A 17,626-nucleotide genomic window follows, 5' to 3' on the forward strand; every position below is an offset into this window, starting at 1 on the left:
ATGGGGATCGGCGACTGTTTTAATTATACCGTCGCTACTAGCGACGGTTTATTCAAATGTGAATAAAAACAGTCGCTATTAGCGACGGTTTTTCAAAAAACAGTCGCTAATGGCGACGGTTGTTCCAAAAACCGTCGTACATCCGTCCAATCAAGTCCGGACCATTTATAAGGATGAGACCAAATACATTTTATTCTTGTTTAAGATTATAACTTGAACTATTTGAAAATGGAACATCAATCTGCTGCAAAGAAAGGAAAAACATTGATATCTTCTTTCTTTAAGAAGAGAGATCGTCAAGCTAGTGAAGATACTTCAATTCCTACGGTCCTTACAATGCAACATCAATCCAGTGAAAGTCTTCTATTTCCCAATATCCAAATTCCTTCATGTTCCTCTCCTAGAGACGATCATCAGTCTTCGTCTACTTTTATTGAACGAGATCCGGGAAAAAGAAAACAGATATGTGAATATCATGTTAATGTACGAGATGAGATAAGACGTTCATATCTAAATATAGGGCCTTATCAACCAGATATGTTGGAGTATCCAGGTACGAAATTTGGAAGCCAGAATCGTCGTTTTCAGAAAAAATGGTTTCAGAAATTTTATTGGTTGGAGTATTCGCCTTCAACAAATAAGGCATATTGTTTCTATTGCTTTCTTTTCCTGAATGATGTTAATTCATCTAATATCTCGGCATTGGTCAATGAAGGATTTGACAATTGGAAAAGGGTAAACCAAGGAAAAACATGTGCTTTTCTTTCCCATATTGGTTCTGCAGCTTCTTCACCTCATACTATGTGTGAGAGAAGGGCTGAAAATTTGATGAGGCCCTCACAACATATTGATAAAGTGATGCATGCACAATCTAAAGAGGAAAAAGAGAAAAATCGTCTGCGTTTGAGCACCTCAATTGTAGCTGTTCGTTGGCTAGCACTTCAAGGTTGTGCTTTTAGAGGTAACGATGAATCTCTATCTTCATCTAATCGTGGAAATTTTCTTGAATTGGTGAAGGCTTTTGCAAAAATGAATATAGAAATTGATGAAGTTGTGCTTGAGAATGCTCCAAAAAATGCCCAATATATCGCTCCAGAAATTCAGAAAGAGATTTTACATATTATGGCCAATAGAGTACGAAAGATGGTTCGTGAAGAAGTTGGAGATAAATACTTTTGTATTCTTGTTGATGAAGCCCGAGATATATCTAAACGAGAGCAAATGGCCATTATATTGAGGTTTGTGAACAATCATGGGATTTTGACAGAAAGATTTTTTGCCATCAAAAGTGTTAGTGACACTACCTCAATGAATTTGAAAAATGAGATATCAAATGTTCTTGTTCATCATGATCTCCATGTTAAGAAAATCAGAGGCCAAGGATATGATGGTGCTAGCAATATGCGTGGAGCCTGGAATGGACTTCAAGCATTATTTCTCAAAGATTGTCCCTATGCATACTATGTCCACTGTTTTACACATCGTTTACAACTGACATTGGTTTCTGCAGCTAAGGATGTTAGTGTTATTTGGGAATTCTTTTCTCATTTGGACAATATTGTTAATATTGTCACTTCTTCTACTAAGCGCATTGCTGAATTACATACTGCACAAAGAAATGAAATTGAGTATATGTTGTCAATTGGAGAACGTGATTCTGGAAGTGGTGCAAACCAGATTGGTAATTTGCAACGAGCAGGAGCTACTCGTTGGAGTTCTCACTATGATTCGGTAAAAAGCTTGATAGGTATGTACACTGCAACTTGCAAAGTTTTTGAAGTTCTCAGTGATCATTCTCCAAATGGAAGAGCTAAGGCTGAAGTTCGGGGGATTTACAGAAACATGGCAAGCTTTGAATTTGTGTTTATTTTGCACTTAATGCATAAAATTATGAGAACAACAGATACTCTTTGTCAAATTCTTCAAAAAAAATCTCAAGACATTTTGACTGCTATCACATTTGTCACTACTACCAAAACTTGCCTTCAAGAATTTAGAGAATGTGGGTGGAATGAATTTCTTCAGGAAGTTAAAGTTTTTTGCGCAAGAAATGAAATTGATGTGCCTGATCTTGATTGTCTATATAAGATTGGACGTTCCTGTCGGCAAACTACAATAGAACATCATTACCACTTTGATGTTTTTAATGCAGCAATAGATTTCATTTTGATGGAGTTAAATACTCGGTTCAATGAGTCATCGGTGGAACTTCTTTCTCTTAGTACAGCTTTAGATCCTAAAAATTCATTTGACTCATTTAACAGTGATGATATTTGCAAGCTTGCGAAGAAGTTTTATCCTGGAGATTTCACAGATCAAGAAATTGTTACTTTGGAGTATGAATTGATACATTATAAACTTGATGTGATGCAGAATTTAAAGGTTTCTACACTTGTTGAGTTGTGCCAGCAATTGACCGAGAGTGGACGGTCAAGTGTTTATGTTATGTTGACTAGATTGATTCATCTTGTTTTGACATTACCTGTGTCTACTGCCACTACTGAGCGAGCTTTTTCAGCAATGAAGCATGTGAAGACGGCACTTCGCAATAAAATGGAGGATGACTTTCTTGCCGATTGTTTGACACTCTATATTGAACGAGATTTAGCTAAACATATTGATGTAAATTCTATTATTGATGAATTTTATGTTTTAAAATCTCGTAGGGCACAACTTTGTTGAACGATATAATGTATTTTTTTTAATAATATATAACTTATCATATTGAGTTCAAGCCCCCCTCAACTTTTATTCCTGGATCCGTCCCTGCTTATATTAGTTTTGCAATAAAAATACCAAAAAAAACTTTTATTTAAGTGTTTACAAAAGATATAATTTGATGATGTATTCTGAACATCAATGTAAAAGATCGTTTTGAATGAGATAAAAATATTTAGATAATGACAAAAACTTGTATGAGACGGTCTCACTAATCGTATTTTATGATACTGGTCTCTTATTTGAGTCCTCCATGAAATTTTTTTTTTTTATGCGAAGTGTATTTCTTTTTTTTGGGTGAGTATCGGTAGGGTTGACTCGTCTCAAAGATAAATATTCGTGAGACTGTTTCACAAGAGACATACTCTTAAATAATAATGTCTAGACAAAATTTTCATATATTTACCAAAATAATATAATCGCTTTTTAAGAACCAGAACCAAGATCAGACCAACTTTTGGTTTTGGATTAAATGAAGTAAAAGTAAAATCATGATTTGGGGATAAGAACCACTAAAACTAATATTTTAAAGTGAAAAATGTAGAATCACGTTTTTGTTTAGAGTCTGTAAATACATGCTATATTCTTATGAATCCTCGTGGATATGATAAATCTATAAATATAAATATTTTTATAGTGTGTATGGTTGAGTGTATTAAACAATGATAGATGAATAGTCAAACACTTATTCAATGTTTGATTAAATTTTAAGATATTTTAATAATCATTTTGACCTGATTTAAGACACAATTTTGTGGATAACTATTTGATTATTAATCTAACAAACCAATTGGGATAGCATATCAAAACTGAACAAATTATATTTTTCTCCCCTTATTTCTTAATTATAAAATAGAAAGAAATTATTGAGTAATAAAAATAATGGTTAGTAAGAGTTAAATTAATAATATATACAATTAAATTAATTATAAAATTGAAAGAAAGTATAGGAATTAAATTATTGATTAAATTAATAATATCATTATAATTAATGTGAATAATAAATAAATAATAAAAAATAAAGTTTACATATTAATAAAAAATGAATTTTTAATATTTTTTTTAAAAATTACTTACTTATTTATTTCTTGTTACCATTATTATATATAGGTTAGTTAATTATAATGTATACAACGGGGATACTTTAGTCATTTCATGTTAAGGTTATAAGTTTATGGTCCTCAAGGCACGTATCAAACAAAGCCTTAGAGCGTGTTTGGTATAAGTGATAAAATAAATAAATGATTGATTATACTATAGATAACAAGGTTGATATATTATTAATATTATGTGATACTAATGAGATTATTTGGTTTAGCATTTTGAATATATATGTGAATAGCTTCTAAATATTAATAAATTTACTATTATATTCTTGTTAAGTTTACTTATTTGTTGTATACCCTAGAAGCAATACAAAATATTTCTTCCATTTTACATAATTAAGAAGATTATTTTATAATTTTATAAACATGGTGTGTGAATTTTAATATTATTATATATTTAGATTGTGTATTTTTTAATAAACGACAAAATAATATTTGACATAGTATAAAACGAGGGCAAAAACTTGTGTGAGACGGTTTTACGGGACATATTTGTGAGACAGATATCTTATTTGGGTTATCCATGAAAAAGTATTACTTTTTATGCTAAGAGTATTATTTTTTATTGTGAATATCGGTAGGATTGACCCATCTCACAGATTAAGATCCGTGAGACGGTCTCACATAAAACTCACTCTAAAGTTGCGAATTTCCGAATTTCAAATTCTTTACATAATCTTAATTGACGCTAATATCATTGGTTAGCAATCGACAGCGCGTTGGGGAAAAATCCATGTAGGCTAATGAGAGGTGCTTGTTTATATGAGTCGTTTAGCGAAGTATTATTTTATGTAGTTAATTATTAAAATTAGTGAGTATTAGTTTTCGAGTAGACATATATTTAAATTTTAATTAATATCATTATAAAAAAAAATATTTGTCATTTGATCGCCTCAAACTAGGATAACAATAAGATGTCATTAAATTGACTTTTTTAATTTTGGTTGACAAAAATTATTACTAATAAAAATGAAAAAAAAATTAAAAATCGTATGAGATAATAATCTATAAATAGATATTATGAAGGAAGGTGCGTGTATGACAACTCGTGAGAGAACAAGCTACAAATGAATAATTTTCGAGAGTTTTTTCCCTGTATTTGGCTTTAACTGATGGCGGTGAAGGAAAGTGTGTGTATGACACAATTCAAGCTCAAACTACAAGTTTGAATAAATTACATGCTATTCATGTTCAGGATTTACAAATATCGTGCTCAGGATCTTCTGATGCTTAAATTATTAATTGTTCAACTAATGCAAATCAAGTTGCACATCAGCTAGCCAATAGGTGTTTGTGCATTATATGCATTTTGGATTTTTTTTGATGTGGTGTCTTTTTTGTTGTCCAAAGTTGTATGTTTTGAAAAACTTCATAGTTAATGGAATCTACTTTTATTTCTAAAAAATATTTAAGGAATCATATATTTATGTATGTATATATGTATATTACTTGTATATTTTGTTAGAATTATTTTGTAAGCTTACATAATTTAATTAATTGTGTGAGGCCCTTAGCTCCTAATCGTTATTACAATGCAATCTGATTAGGGTTAATTAATCACAGCGGAAAACGAGTTTAAATTTTCTTTACGATGAGTCCAAGTCATTTTATTTTAATACTAAAAATAGTATCTCATCTCACGTCATAATCATGCACACACGTAATAACAACCAATCACATACAAACATCTCATTTTCTCGGGACATGCCCCGGTATATAGATACATATACATATATACTGGGAACAAGACATAAACATAAACCTCAGCCCAAGCTGTGGCTCCCACCAGAAGTACCCTCTCCGGTCTCCTGATATCCTGGAGTACATGCCATTGTCCACACACAAAGACAACAACAGCCCCCCTTGGGGGTGAGCAAAGCTCCGTATGGAACAACCAATCATATATATCACAAATATCTAAACAATGATATATGATATGCAATGCATGTATGTCGTGGATGTATCAGGTCAAATGTCCATCCACTGAGCACATGTCAGAATCAATCGAATCGCTATCAAATCAAATCAATGCTCGAGCTGGCACACCGGCCGATATGGGAATACACATATGATAGCGTCGACGAAGCGCCATCAATCCCACATCTCATATCCAATCATATGGGGCCACAATTGTCTATGCTTTACGGGTCATATAATACCGGCATAGCGATTGTGTTCACAAACCCGGAGTCCAATCAAATCATATCAGGGTATCCAAGGATCATAGCTCAACGTGCATGTCATGTATCGATGTATGCATAAAATGATGTGTGTTAACAAAACATTTATTTTATACATCGATACTCAAATCTCAATGTCATGTATGCCACATCAAATCAACAATTAAGGCATATAGACACATAATCTCATTCCAATCAATCAAATCAATTCGACATATATCATATAATACAGATACCGGTCGTATGTTACCCGGTCGCAACATACCTCAATTCTTCGTTCCAGTTGATGTAGCCTGAAGATATTGGTATTACACTTTATCTACATCAATAACATACTCATTCTAATCAATAACATATTCCAAAGTCACTAATATGAGTTTCAAATATCATTTGAAACTTCAATAATTCATATCAAATTCAAATCATATCATAATTCAATTCCGACTTCGAATTTGAGTTTCTTGTCGGTTATTCTACTACATATCAGAAATTCAACTTCAAATACATGATATTCCAGCACTTTGATATTTAGAGCTGCTGGAACTAAAAGAAAATTACCTCAGTCAGAAGCCCTCGACGCGACGATCACAAATATATAATTTGTTTCGCGTTTAGACAGCGTTTCAAAGCCGATTCGGGCGAAAGAAAATCGAAATCTCTCGGTTGGTCTCGAAATTATTACAATCAACTGACGGAGGAAAGAAAAGAAGAATTTAAGCTTATCCCACCGCCTCTCGCGCTCAGGCGGTAGAATTCTCGCGCCCGCTCAGGCGGTAGAATTCTCGCGCTCGGGCGCGAGACATTCTGCCCCCGAGAAAGATTTATGTCGCGCTCGAGCGGTCGAAAGTTACCGCTCGGGCGCGGGGTGTTCTGCCCGAACACTTATATTCTCTACCTTGGCGCTCGGGCGGTCATTTTCTACCGCCCGTGCGCCACATGTTCTGTACAAATTTTAAGTTGGTACTAAATTGGAGTCCGGCCTCTCCAATCGAGCTCTTACAACGTCAATTCATATTCAATATTCATTTTCTCAATTTCATTGTCATAATCTACATCAAATACATAATCACATGACAATTTAATTAATTATCGATAATCACCACAGGATTTACGATAACACGATACACGGTCCTTACAAATTGTATATGGACAAGCTATCTGATAAAATACTCAATAAAATGATCTAATTAATTATGGTTTTCTAAAGTATTAAATAAATTGGTATGATCCACCTTTATGTCTAGAAACTCTGCCCAATTAGGTGTTGAAGACTGCTAATAACTTTATGGTCCTCAAGACACTCACTCTCCCATCAAAAGCAAGAATAAGGTGGTCGATTATCTGTTGTCTTGGAAGATCCGTAATTCTGATGCTATATCAATCAATGAATTTTGGTACGTATTTTCATAGTATATTGTGATATATGGATTTAATCACATGATTTATAGATTTAATAATATTAAATCTCCAACATATTTGTCTGGGTCAGGAAAAACAAAAGAAGAATAAGTCTCTTTCAAATTATAAGATTAGATTAACCGTGAAATTTATTTCTTAACTCAAATAGTTTGCTCCATTATTAAATTGTCCTTACACTACATTAAAAGATGCCGAGTTACAGACAAAGGCAAAAATTTATGTGAGACGGTCTCACAAGTATTATTTGTGAGACGGATCTCTTATTTGGGTCACCCATAAAAGAGTATTACTTTTTATGCTAAGAGTACTATTTTTTATTGTGAATATGGGTATTGTTGACCCGTCTCACGGATTATGACCCGTGAAACGGTCTCACATAAGACTCACTCACTGACAAATGCAAAGTTAAAAATGGCCACGACACATTTTAATGTTTGATTGATGAAAAATGGGAGATTTGGTCTTAATTGGACACAAACTTGGTGAACGAATTTAAAGTTTCGACGGATTCGATGCTCTAGAAATAAACTTTGAAATAAAAAGTTATAGAGTGCAAGTGGTCCGGGAATCGGCCCATCCATGGGATCACTTTCATCGAGCGACGGCCAGAACAGATCTACGACGTGGGACCACTTACTGTGCCCCATTACTTGATTTATTGTGGTTTTGGTTTTTAATGAACAATTTGGGATCACAGTTGCATATTGCAAACATTTTGTGTCATTTTCTTCAGACCCATCTAATTTATTCATTTAACCTCATCAATGCCTCGAGTGTAGTTGGTAACATTTAGAGTGTGAATTCCCTTTGATGCGAGAATCAAATGTGACAATGAGTCGAGTTTTTTTAAAAAATCATTATTAATTTTTGTTGTGATGTAAATGTGACGAATAAATACACTCTTTAAAACATAGTTGACTACTGTTAAAAAAAATACCACATTTACTAAAATTGAAAATATTATGATGCTTGCTAGATTTGCGAGTTTAACTCGGATTAGTTCTCGACAAATTTTGTGATAGGACGGATTTGAGTTAGGATCTCATTTTTCATATTAACAAAGTGAGTTCTAGGATTGCTAAGCTCATTCCAAACACACTTTGTTGTCATCTTTAATGAGAACTGCTCAACAACGAATCTTATGACATATTTCTTTTCTTCTACCTTTTCTTTTCCTTTTGTTCAAATCTGGAAACAGAAACCAGATATCGAAAACTTTTTAATAAAATAATTTATTTCATTTTTATTTTAATTTGGACTTATTTTCATTCACCTCAATCTACCTTTCTGCAAACCGGGTTCATGTTTCCATGATTTGCATTGAGAATTAATTTATTCAACTTCTGTTCCAAAAATTGCTCATGGATTTTTTATATTTTCTAGCTCAAGGAGGGGAAAGGCCGGTACTGCCGTACTGGGATTGCATTTCTGACCCTTTTCTTCTATATAAGCTAAAGATTTTAATGGTCGAAACTCAAGATGCTACATCATTCTTGGAAAAAAATCATTGGTTTGAACAATCAATTACTATAGAGATCTTGATTATTATGTGATGTTTTTCAATGGTCATGCTTTAATAAATTGTAGAATATAAGAAAATCTCGAGAATTTTGGAATGTAAACTTTGATACTGTCAAAATCAAAATCAAAATCAAAATCGTATAATAGTTTCTTTACGCATTTATGCACAAGATTCTATTTAACACGAATGATTAGATTCAACATACTAATAAATATATTAATGTTACCCTTATTTCAATTTTTAACTTGAGTATCAATCTTCCAGTGTTATCTTTACATCTTAATAATGTTTAATTCTTGATATTGTCTGTGTTTTGATAATTGCTTATATATTGATTTTTCAGCCCTAATAATTTAAATAATAATAATAAAAATAATAATAGCGATATTTATTGATATCATAACTAGTTGTTTTTAGTCATTCATCGATTTATCTGTTTATTCGAAAAATTAATAAAAAAGAGTTCATTAATTGAATATTTCATTATCGGCTCACTAGATGAGCATTTCGACCAAAAATTCTGAAGTTTTAAATTATTTATGATTGATTTCATAATAGGAGAACTCGTCGCCGCTACACATAGGTGCACACGAGATAAACTTTTGGACCAGTAGCTTGCCAACTATGTTAACCAAGTAAACTATAATAGGCAAATCTTATCTCACAAACTCGTCAAAAAAAATGTTTATAGATAATAAAATATGATACCAACTGATCATAAGCACATCTACTCCATTTGACACCAGCGTGAGCGTTGGATGTCTCTATTTTGCAATAGAAGGATAGGGTAGTCAAATTTCACTTAATGACTCACAAGCTTCACCATGGGATCCCGACCAAGCCACACGAGGTTCTTTTGTGTATGAAAATTTAATATCAGGGCCTGTAACACGTCAAATTGATTTCAACCAAAAGCGATCACTGTCTACAAATAAAGTCTTCAGAAAAGCCAATTTTATAGCCAGGGTGGTTATATGGGAATTTTCTTGTTTCATGAAGAATGGTTCGACTTGGGAAAGGTTAAATTTAATGAATTTTCGACCCAATTATAACAAATTTTTATTCGATTAAAAAAGAAACACTTGCCGACATTTTTTTTGGAAAAAATGATACCATTTTAATAAATCACAGAATTTTTGGTCAATGTCTCTTCTCGCTCTTTCCCTGTGTGATTTTTTATTTGGGAAACTCTCCCTCTCCTCTCCCTCTCCCCCGATGTCCAACTTCTCACAAGATAAACACGCGCCACCCTCGCCAGTGACAGCAACAACAAAACCATAATAAAACCTCTCACAAGATTCACTGAGCCGCCATTTTTACCGAAAGCAAATCCTCCATGATTCTAACCAACTTCACAATGTGGGAAAATTCACAGTTGCTCCCCTTATATTTCCCTCTATGTTGCCAATTTTATTTATCTTCAAGAATATTAGCATAATTTTTCTTGGTTTTCGCAATGCATGCTGAGCCAAACACAATAAAAGAGTTATCGAGCTCTTGTTTCTCATATTGATATTTTAGTCCGAATCGGCTATTTTTCTTCACTGGTGTTGGATAATTTGTCGATATAATTTTAAAGATTGGACCTTTTTCGATCAGTTGAAGTTCCATCTGCTTAAAAAGGTAGTTTCTTGATTTTTTGATACATGTGGATCTGTCGTTTTTGTTTCATAGTAATGATAATTGTGCTTTCAAATACTGTAGATCTTTTCTACTATTTAAGTTACAGTGGATTTGGGAATTCTTAGATTCCGATGGATGTATATTTATGGGTTAAAAATTAAAATATTTTAGGAGATTTTACACCTGGTGATGGACATCTGCAAAAGATTGAAATTTGGTGTTTTCAGTTATGTAAGATTTTTTTTTTGGTTTATTTTTTTCGAAATAGCATTCTTGCTTCAAACTTGTGGCGGAAAAACAAGAAATGCTACTGCCTTAATTTGATTAAAGTGGAGGGTTACAATATTAATAGTCTCTTCTTGTTAGAAAGTATAAATCTCGGTCCTAAACATTGGTTCTGTTGTGTATTTATCAGTAAATTGTAACTGCTAAATATATGGTCTTTTCACGATGAACTGTTTGAATGTAGTATAGGCACGCAAGTTTGGTGCGTGGGAGTTCTGGTTATTGGGATCAAAACTCTCTTGGTTTTTAGCGGAGTTATTTTAGTTGGTGGCGAAGGTAAAATACTCATAATTTTGGAGGCAAAATACATTTTGCCCCCTGGTACAGGAAAGCCATACATCATCGAAGGGAGCCAGCCACCACACGGCTACACCCTCTCTCCTTGCACTACTGATCATGACTAATTAGATGCATGGAGACTGTCATTTTTCTTAGAATTTTGACTGTCTACATTGTAAAAAATGATGCCCGTTTGGAGCTTGTGAATACAGCACTGACGGTGATAGTGTATGTCTGCAATCTCTTTCTGAATGGGTTTGCCAGTCATTATTTCTTGTAATGAATCAAGTTCCCGAGTATTTGGAGTTGAAACACGAAGGAAATGTGGCGATCAGATGGATTTTTGCTAAGACAATAAGTAGTGTCCTTGTGAAAGGAAATTATTGAATTTGTATTGCAGTTCTTGATGGTGACTTTGGACTTCCTTGAGTTTGCTGGGGAACATGTGTCATCGGATACCCTTGAATTTGAGGGTTAAAAAGAAGGACTATCTCACGCCTTATGGTGGCTCACTTAGATCAATATTGAAGAGTTTGTAGTGTTTAGCGTGGGCAAAGAATAATTATTAAAATCCTATACTTGCGGTTAAAAATTACCTCCACTTTAACGAGGCTGCTATAGTTTGTATTCCTCATCTTTTTGATAATCATTTTATGTTGATGGGAAATGACCAGTTTTTGATACACACTGATATGCATTATTGCTCCTTGTCTTTTTCGACAACCATTTAATATTGATGGGAAATGACCAGCTTTTGATGATACACAAGGATATGTAATGGAGCCTCTAGAATAGATTGATAGATAGATATGATAAAATCAAGGTTTTTTAATTAATTGAACAACATAGCTGGTGGTAGATTAGGAAAATGGGCTAACGGCCACCTTCAGTCAACACTAATTTTTTTTCAACAATGTCCATCCTCAACGTCACAAGTGGTTTGTGTGTGCTGAAAATAACTCAAACATCTTCTAGAGATTGGAAACCAAAATCCTTTGACTCTTTTTGCCATCATGGATTACATATGCTTAACACAGCTTAGCACCTAGATGACCAGTAATATGTGTTTCACAGCTATGCACTACTTGATATCACTATTACAGTAATTGATTGGTCGATCTCCTAGGTGATGATATTTGCCTATTGGATATTGATTTTTGGTTGTGATATGCATTATTTTCCTAGGTGATGATATTTTCCTATTGGATATTTATTTTTGGTTGTGATAAGCATTATTTCTTCGAAATATTTGTAAATGGATATCATTTTGATGCCAAATTTATGCTCAACACCGTTGATTTGTCATATGATTGGTTTTGGCTGATAAAATATGTGTCCTCAATCCTCCGAAACTAAAAACATTAACGTTTCAAATAAATTCCATGATATAATACGAATATTCACTTACCAATCCTTAGATGTGTACTTGTAGTCCCATCTTAATACAGTCTTAGCAACACATTATTTCTTTCAGGTGAAGAAGTGCTTCAGTTTACAGTTGGTAAAATTAAATATCCTTGAGAGATACAAAAGCTTCATGGAGAGCCATTATCAACTGGCATTTAGATAAAATGAAGAGCACACAGGTTACTCTTACATTTGAAACCTCCTTTAAGTTTTCTAATGGATAACATTATTCTTTCCTAAATATAGTTGAAGTCGATTCTTTTTTGGGGGAGATAACCTCAGTGTTGCTAGAATTGATATTTTCTTTTTGATTTCTGGTTTAAAACTGTCAGATATGATACTCATTACCTTTTTGTATATTCTTCCTAAAAATTGCAGCATACATTTACATTGGGAAACTTACCATTTATTCTTGATATCATCATGGAAAGGAGAAAAGGAAAAAAAAAATGAGATGCCAAGGTTAATTGTATATATTTAGTTAAAACTGGTTGATGTCAACAGTTGTTTCTTTGTTTGTTTGTTTTTTTTTTCTTTTTTGTGATGGCACATCCATTTCCCATTTTTTTATTCGTAGCAAATGAATATTGTTTTTACCATGTGATTCAGTTTTCTTCTCGTAGTCTAATAACCAGGAAATATTGAATACAAAATGGTTGTTTAAAGCATAAATTGCATATAAATGTAGATTTTGCATCAAGAAAGGTTAGCTATGGAGTTAACTGTGTATAATATGGAAACACGTTAAGCAATTTTTTAATTCCGATTATGAATGTTTAGTCTGCCTTTTTCTTTTGACTGACTCAAAGAACCTTATACAGGATCCACCAAACACTCCGGACATAAAGCCTGCTAATCTTGTTTTAAATGATAGAGAAAGTGAACGTCCAAACAATGCCACCGAGACTCCTGTAGGAGACTCAGCCTCGGTTTCAGTGTCAAGCAATGACAAGAGAAAAGTGTCCCGTGAGGACATTGAACTTGTAAGCCAATTATAATTTTTTCAACCCATTTTCTTTATGTTTTATGTAACAAATTTGATGCTGTGATGATCTATTTAATTGATTTAATCTATCTACTACAGGTTCAGAATTTGATAGAACGATGTCTCCAGTTATATATGACTAGAGATGAGGTGATAAAGACCTTACTGAATCGCGCCCGGATAGATCCTGGATTCACTTCTTTAGGTATGTGTCTTTTAGTGGTGAAAGAAACCCTTGACGACGCATGATGATTTTGACATGTATCATGAGAGGATGTTGTCAGTATTATTACTCTATTTTTTTATGTATTGTTCCGTTAATTCCACAAATAAATAGTATGGCAGAAACTAGAAGAAGAAAATGCCGATTTTTTCCGGGTCTACTATATAAGGCTGAAATTAAAGAAGCAAATCATCTCTTTTAACCACTTGCTTGAGCATCAGTATCATCTGATGAGGTATCAAGTGCCTCCTAAGGTTCCCTTGGCTCCTGCACAGAATGGAATTCATCCAATGCAGAATGGAATCCATTCAATGCCCGGTTAGATTCACCTTTTAGTGCTTTATTCAAGTGTAAATTTTTCTGTTCTCTAGTTCATGTGTGTCTAGAATCAAGCTTCTCAGTAATCCTTCCAAGTATTGGTGGCAAGAATTTTAAAATATTCTGTAGTTGAATTCTCTCGCTTTGAATTGAAGAAAGAAGCTGAGTGAAAACGGACATGAAAACGCTTGTCCAAATGTTTACATGATCTTATTTGATTTTGTAATATTTATTTTTATATTATCATCAATATTCAATGGCACTTCTTTGCAGTGCAGTCAACAACTTACCTATGGGATACCCGGTCATGCAGCCTCCAGTTCCTGCTACAGGGCAACCTCGTATTGATCACATGGGCTTTCCCACACCCAACTGTCACGTTGTCAATGGAATTCCAGCTCCAGGAAATTATATTCCGATGCGGATGAATTCTGGAAATGAGTGAGGATTATCTTTTACTCGGTTATCCTGAACTCTATTTTTTTGTTAATTTTTTTTATCGTGAAGAAAAATTTGACAGCCACGAGTGAGTCCACCTATTTCCTCGACCCACTTTCGATAATATACATGTTTTTTCTTTTGTTGCCTTATATACGTTTATTTAACTGCTAGTTCTTATTTGGTGTTCATTGGTAGAAATATGTTTTTATCTTCGTGAGTGTCCAAATGGTAAGGCCATGTATGGGGGAGACTTATCTGTGATGATTGTAACTTTTAAACTTGAAGGGAGAGAGAAAATTTAGGAGCAGACAAAATTAACTTTTGATACTGTTGTTATTTTGGATTATACCTTTCACTAATTATCTAACCAAATCTTTGCGCTTATGAATGGATTTTCGTTGCAGTATGGCGATCGACAATACTGCAGCTGATGTATCGCCCGTTATGCCACTAAACAACGGTATCTCATCCATGTCAGATTTGCCTGCTAGCCCCACTTCAGTGGCATCAAGTAGCCATTTTCCCTTTACTGCATCGGAAATATCAGGTATGGCCGTGGATACTTCAGCCCTTGATATGGCTTTCACGACAGATGTGGCTAATTCAGTGGGACTGCATCTTTCCCAAGATAATGGAGCTGGGAATTCCAGAGATTCGCTCAGATCCTTGGCTCAGATTCCTTGGAATTTTAGCCTTTCGGACCTAACTGCAGATTTATCAAACTTGGGAGGTAATTCTAATCTAACCAAACCTTTTACATGTTCTTAATTTTATTCTCGTACTGTTTGGAACAAGTTTTGAGGCTCATATATCGCAATTCACATTAACGAAAAACCACGCAAGCCAGGGCTGGTTTATATATCTGCTATACATGGCAAACTACATATTTTTCGAAACTTCCTAACTGCAGAGCCCGTCTTATTTTCTTGAAACTTCCTACCATATATATATATTTCAGACTTGGGAGCTCTCGGAAATTATCCCGGATCACCATTTTTGCCTTCTGATTCAGATATTCTGCTTGATTCTCCGGAACAAGAGGATATAGGTAATGCTTCTCTTATATCTTCTGCTGACTAATTGCTTGTGTTTTTGAATATTTCCCGAAGCAATGTTTCTTTCCTCACTTGTTCTGGGCTTCTTTCAGTCGAGGAGTTCTTCGTTGATTCTGATTCTATCCCGGGGCAATGCCTACCATCGGATGAAGATAAATCCTAGCCTAATGTGAGAAGAAAACATACATCTATCTCCATGAAGCTTCGTTTTAAATTTAGTCTTAGATTGAGGCGATGTACAATAATAAAAACTGAAATAAGAAATATTGGCTATGCATTATCTATATTAGGCATCCAGCTAATATATTAGTACACTATCCTGTAAAATGAAGACCTTATCGTGTTGTATTTTCCTTTTATTCTAACAATAATTTATTGGAAGTCGCCTCGTATGGGAAATTGATGTTTATGCACTCTACTTTCTAATGTTCTGATCTGGTACATAAGTTGATTGAGCGGTCACCGCTGCCTAACTAATGAAGATTTGATCGGGTTGAATTTTTTAAATCTAACTAAACTACCAATACAAATAACATTTAAACTCAAGATTCATCGGAGGCCAAAGATGTTTTTCACCACTTGATTCTACTATTTTATTTTACTCAACCTTTCAATTGTAAAAATTACCGCAAAAAAAAAAAAGTATTATTACTTCTAGGCACTTTTGTTTTTTTTGTTTTCCTGGTATTTGTTTCTTTGTATCTCTTTCAAGAGTAGCAGAATATATTACTAACTCTGGGATTTACTATTATTCCCTCATCCTTGAGACAATGCAGTTGGATATGAATTTAAATCATCGTCTCCCTTCAGATACATCAATTATCTAGAGAATCCCCTGGAAACAATCAAGGAAGCTGAGAAAGCTGCAGAGAAAGACGTGGGAGCTTGTTCAGTTTACTCAAAATCTGCGCTGCCAATATGGAAAAGAGCCTTGTTCCATGGAAATTCTTTTAAAGAAACTGTATGTCAGGAGAATGTCCGCAGATCTGGGAATCACTAATATATATGCTTCAGGGAGATGGGTCTGCATGAATACAAACACGAGTAAAAAAGTTTTCGAGCTGATAAGAGATTCTACGGTGTCTGAAATACACCTCGCCATTCACGTATATTATCTCCTTCAAAACTGAGATATAGACAAAAATGCACACCCTCGAAAAATAACTAAATAACTTAAATGTTAGTATTGAAATCATTTACATACAAATATTTTTTTTTTCAATCACGTATATCTGTTGATATATAAGTAATCTAAAAATCTATTCTAAATAGAAAAAAGATGTTTTATATAACATTAATATTTATTACTAATTTAATTTTATTCAGTCTCACTCTCTCCATTCTTTCCATTATTACTTAATCTTAATATTAACAATTATTATAATGTATAACATTATAATAATGATTTTCTATGAATTTGATGTTAATGTATAAATTAAAGTAATTAAATTTAAATTTAAAAATAAAATAAAATAAAATTAAAATAATAAATATCTTGATTGAGTTAAGTACTTATTAAAGATTTTATTATTAAAACCATTAATAGTCGGAAGAAAACAAACAAAAAAATATTTATTATTATTGGTTTTCATTTATTTTAAATTTTATTAATTAACTGATGAAAAACAAACAAACAAAGATATTTTAAATTCTTTTATTTAATAATTAATTGATGAAAAAAAAACAAAGATGTATTAATGGTTATCATAAAATGAAAACAAGAACATACATATAAATTCATAATTCAAAATCATATATTTATAACAGTAAGTAAAGTAACAGTAATAATAATAATAACAGTAATAATAATAATAATAGATAGATAGATAGATTAGATAGATATGTTGGTTTCATATTTTTAAAACATAACCATCTGAAATACTGTTGTTTCATCAATCAAGTGTTTGTTTTTACTATGTGTGTCTTATGCATTAATCCCACGCACAGGACTGCAAAATTAATATGTGCACTTCAGACATATTCAAACTCTTAACAGTTTCAAAACATAATTTGCTTTTGTCCCTAAAATATGTTGAGTTGTCCCATTGTCTAAATTCTTAAATCA

The 17,626-nt window shown here is 33.1% G+C and overlaps 2 protein-coding genes across 7 annotated transcripts; both read left to right on the plus strand.

The window, feature by feature from the left end:
• Nucleotides 1-228: 228 nt before the first annotated feature.
• LOC140810496 (uncharacterized) lies at nt 229-11,519 on the plus strand. Its single transcript, XM_073168342.1, has 2 exons — nt 229-2,105; nt 11,345-11,519. The coding sequence occupies exons 1-2, from the start codon at nt 229-231 to the stop codon at nt 11,517-11,519; spliced, it is 2,052 nt and encodes a 683-aa protein (XP_073024443.1).
• On the plus strand, nt 10,090-15,968 carry LOC140809126 (uncharacterized). Of its 6 annotated transcripts, none has more exons than XM_073166612.1 (10): nt 10,091-10,568; nt 11,043-11,129; nt 12,607-12,718; nt 13,361-13,522; nt 13,624-13,729; nt 13,862-14,065; nt 14,344-14,506; nt 14,911-15,236; nt 15,465-15,554; nt 15,654-15,968. In XM_073166612.1, exons 3-10 carry the CDS (start codon nt 12,704-12,706, stop codon nt 15,722-15,724), a joined length of 1,137 nt encoding a protein of 378 aa, XP_073022713.1. In that variant the 5' UTR covers nt 10,091-10,568; nt 11,043-11,129; nt 12,607-12,703; the 3' UTR covers nt 15,725-15,968. The 6 variants fall into 6 exon arrangements, with proteins under 6 accessions (XP_073022717.1, XP_073022713.1, XP_073022716.1 ...); XM_073166615.1 differs by lacking the exon at nt 11,043-11,129 and having other exon boundaries at nt 14,911-15,053; nt 15,135-15,236; XM_073166611.1 differs by lacking the exon at nt 11,043-11,129.
• Nucleotides 15,969-17,626: the final 1,658 nt, after the last annotated feature.

Source organism: Primulina eburnea, chromosome 13 (genome assembly GCF_022965805.1).
Source record: "Primulina eburnea isolate SZY01 chromosome 13, ASM2296580v1, whole genome shotgun sequence".
NCBI lineage: Eukaryota > Viridiplantae > Streptophyta > Magnoliopsida > Lamiales > Gesneriaceae > Primulina > Primulina eburnea.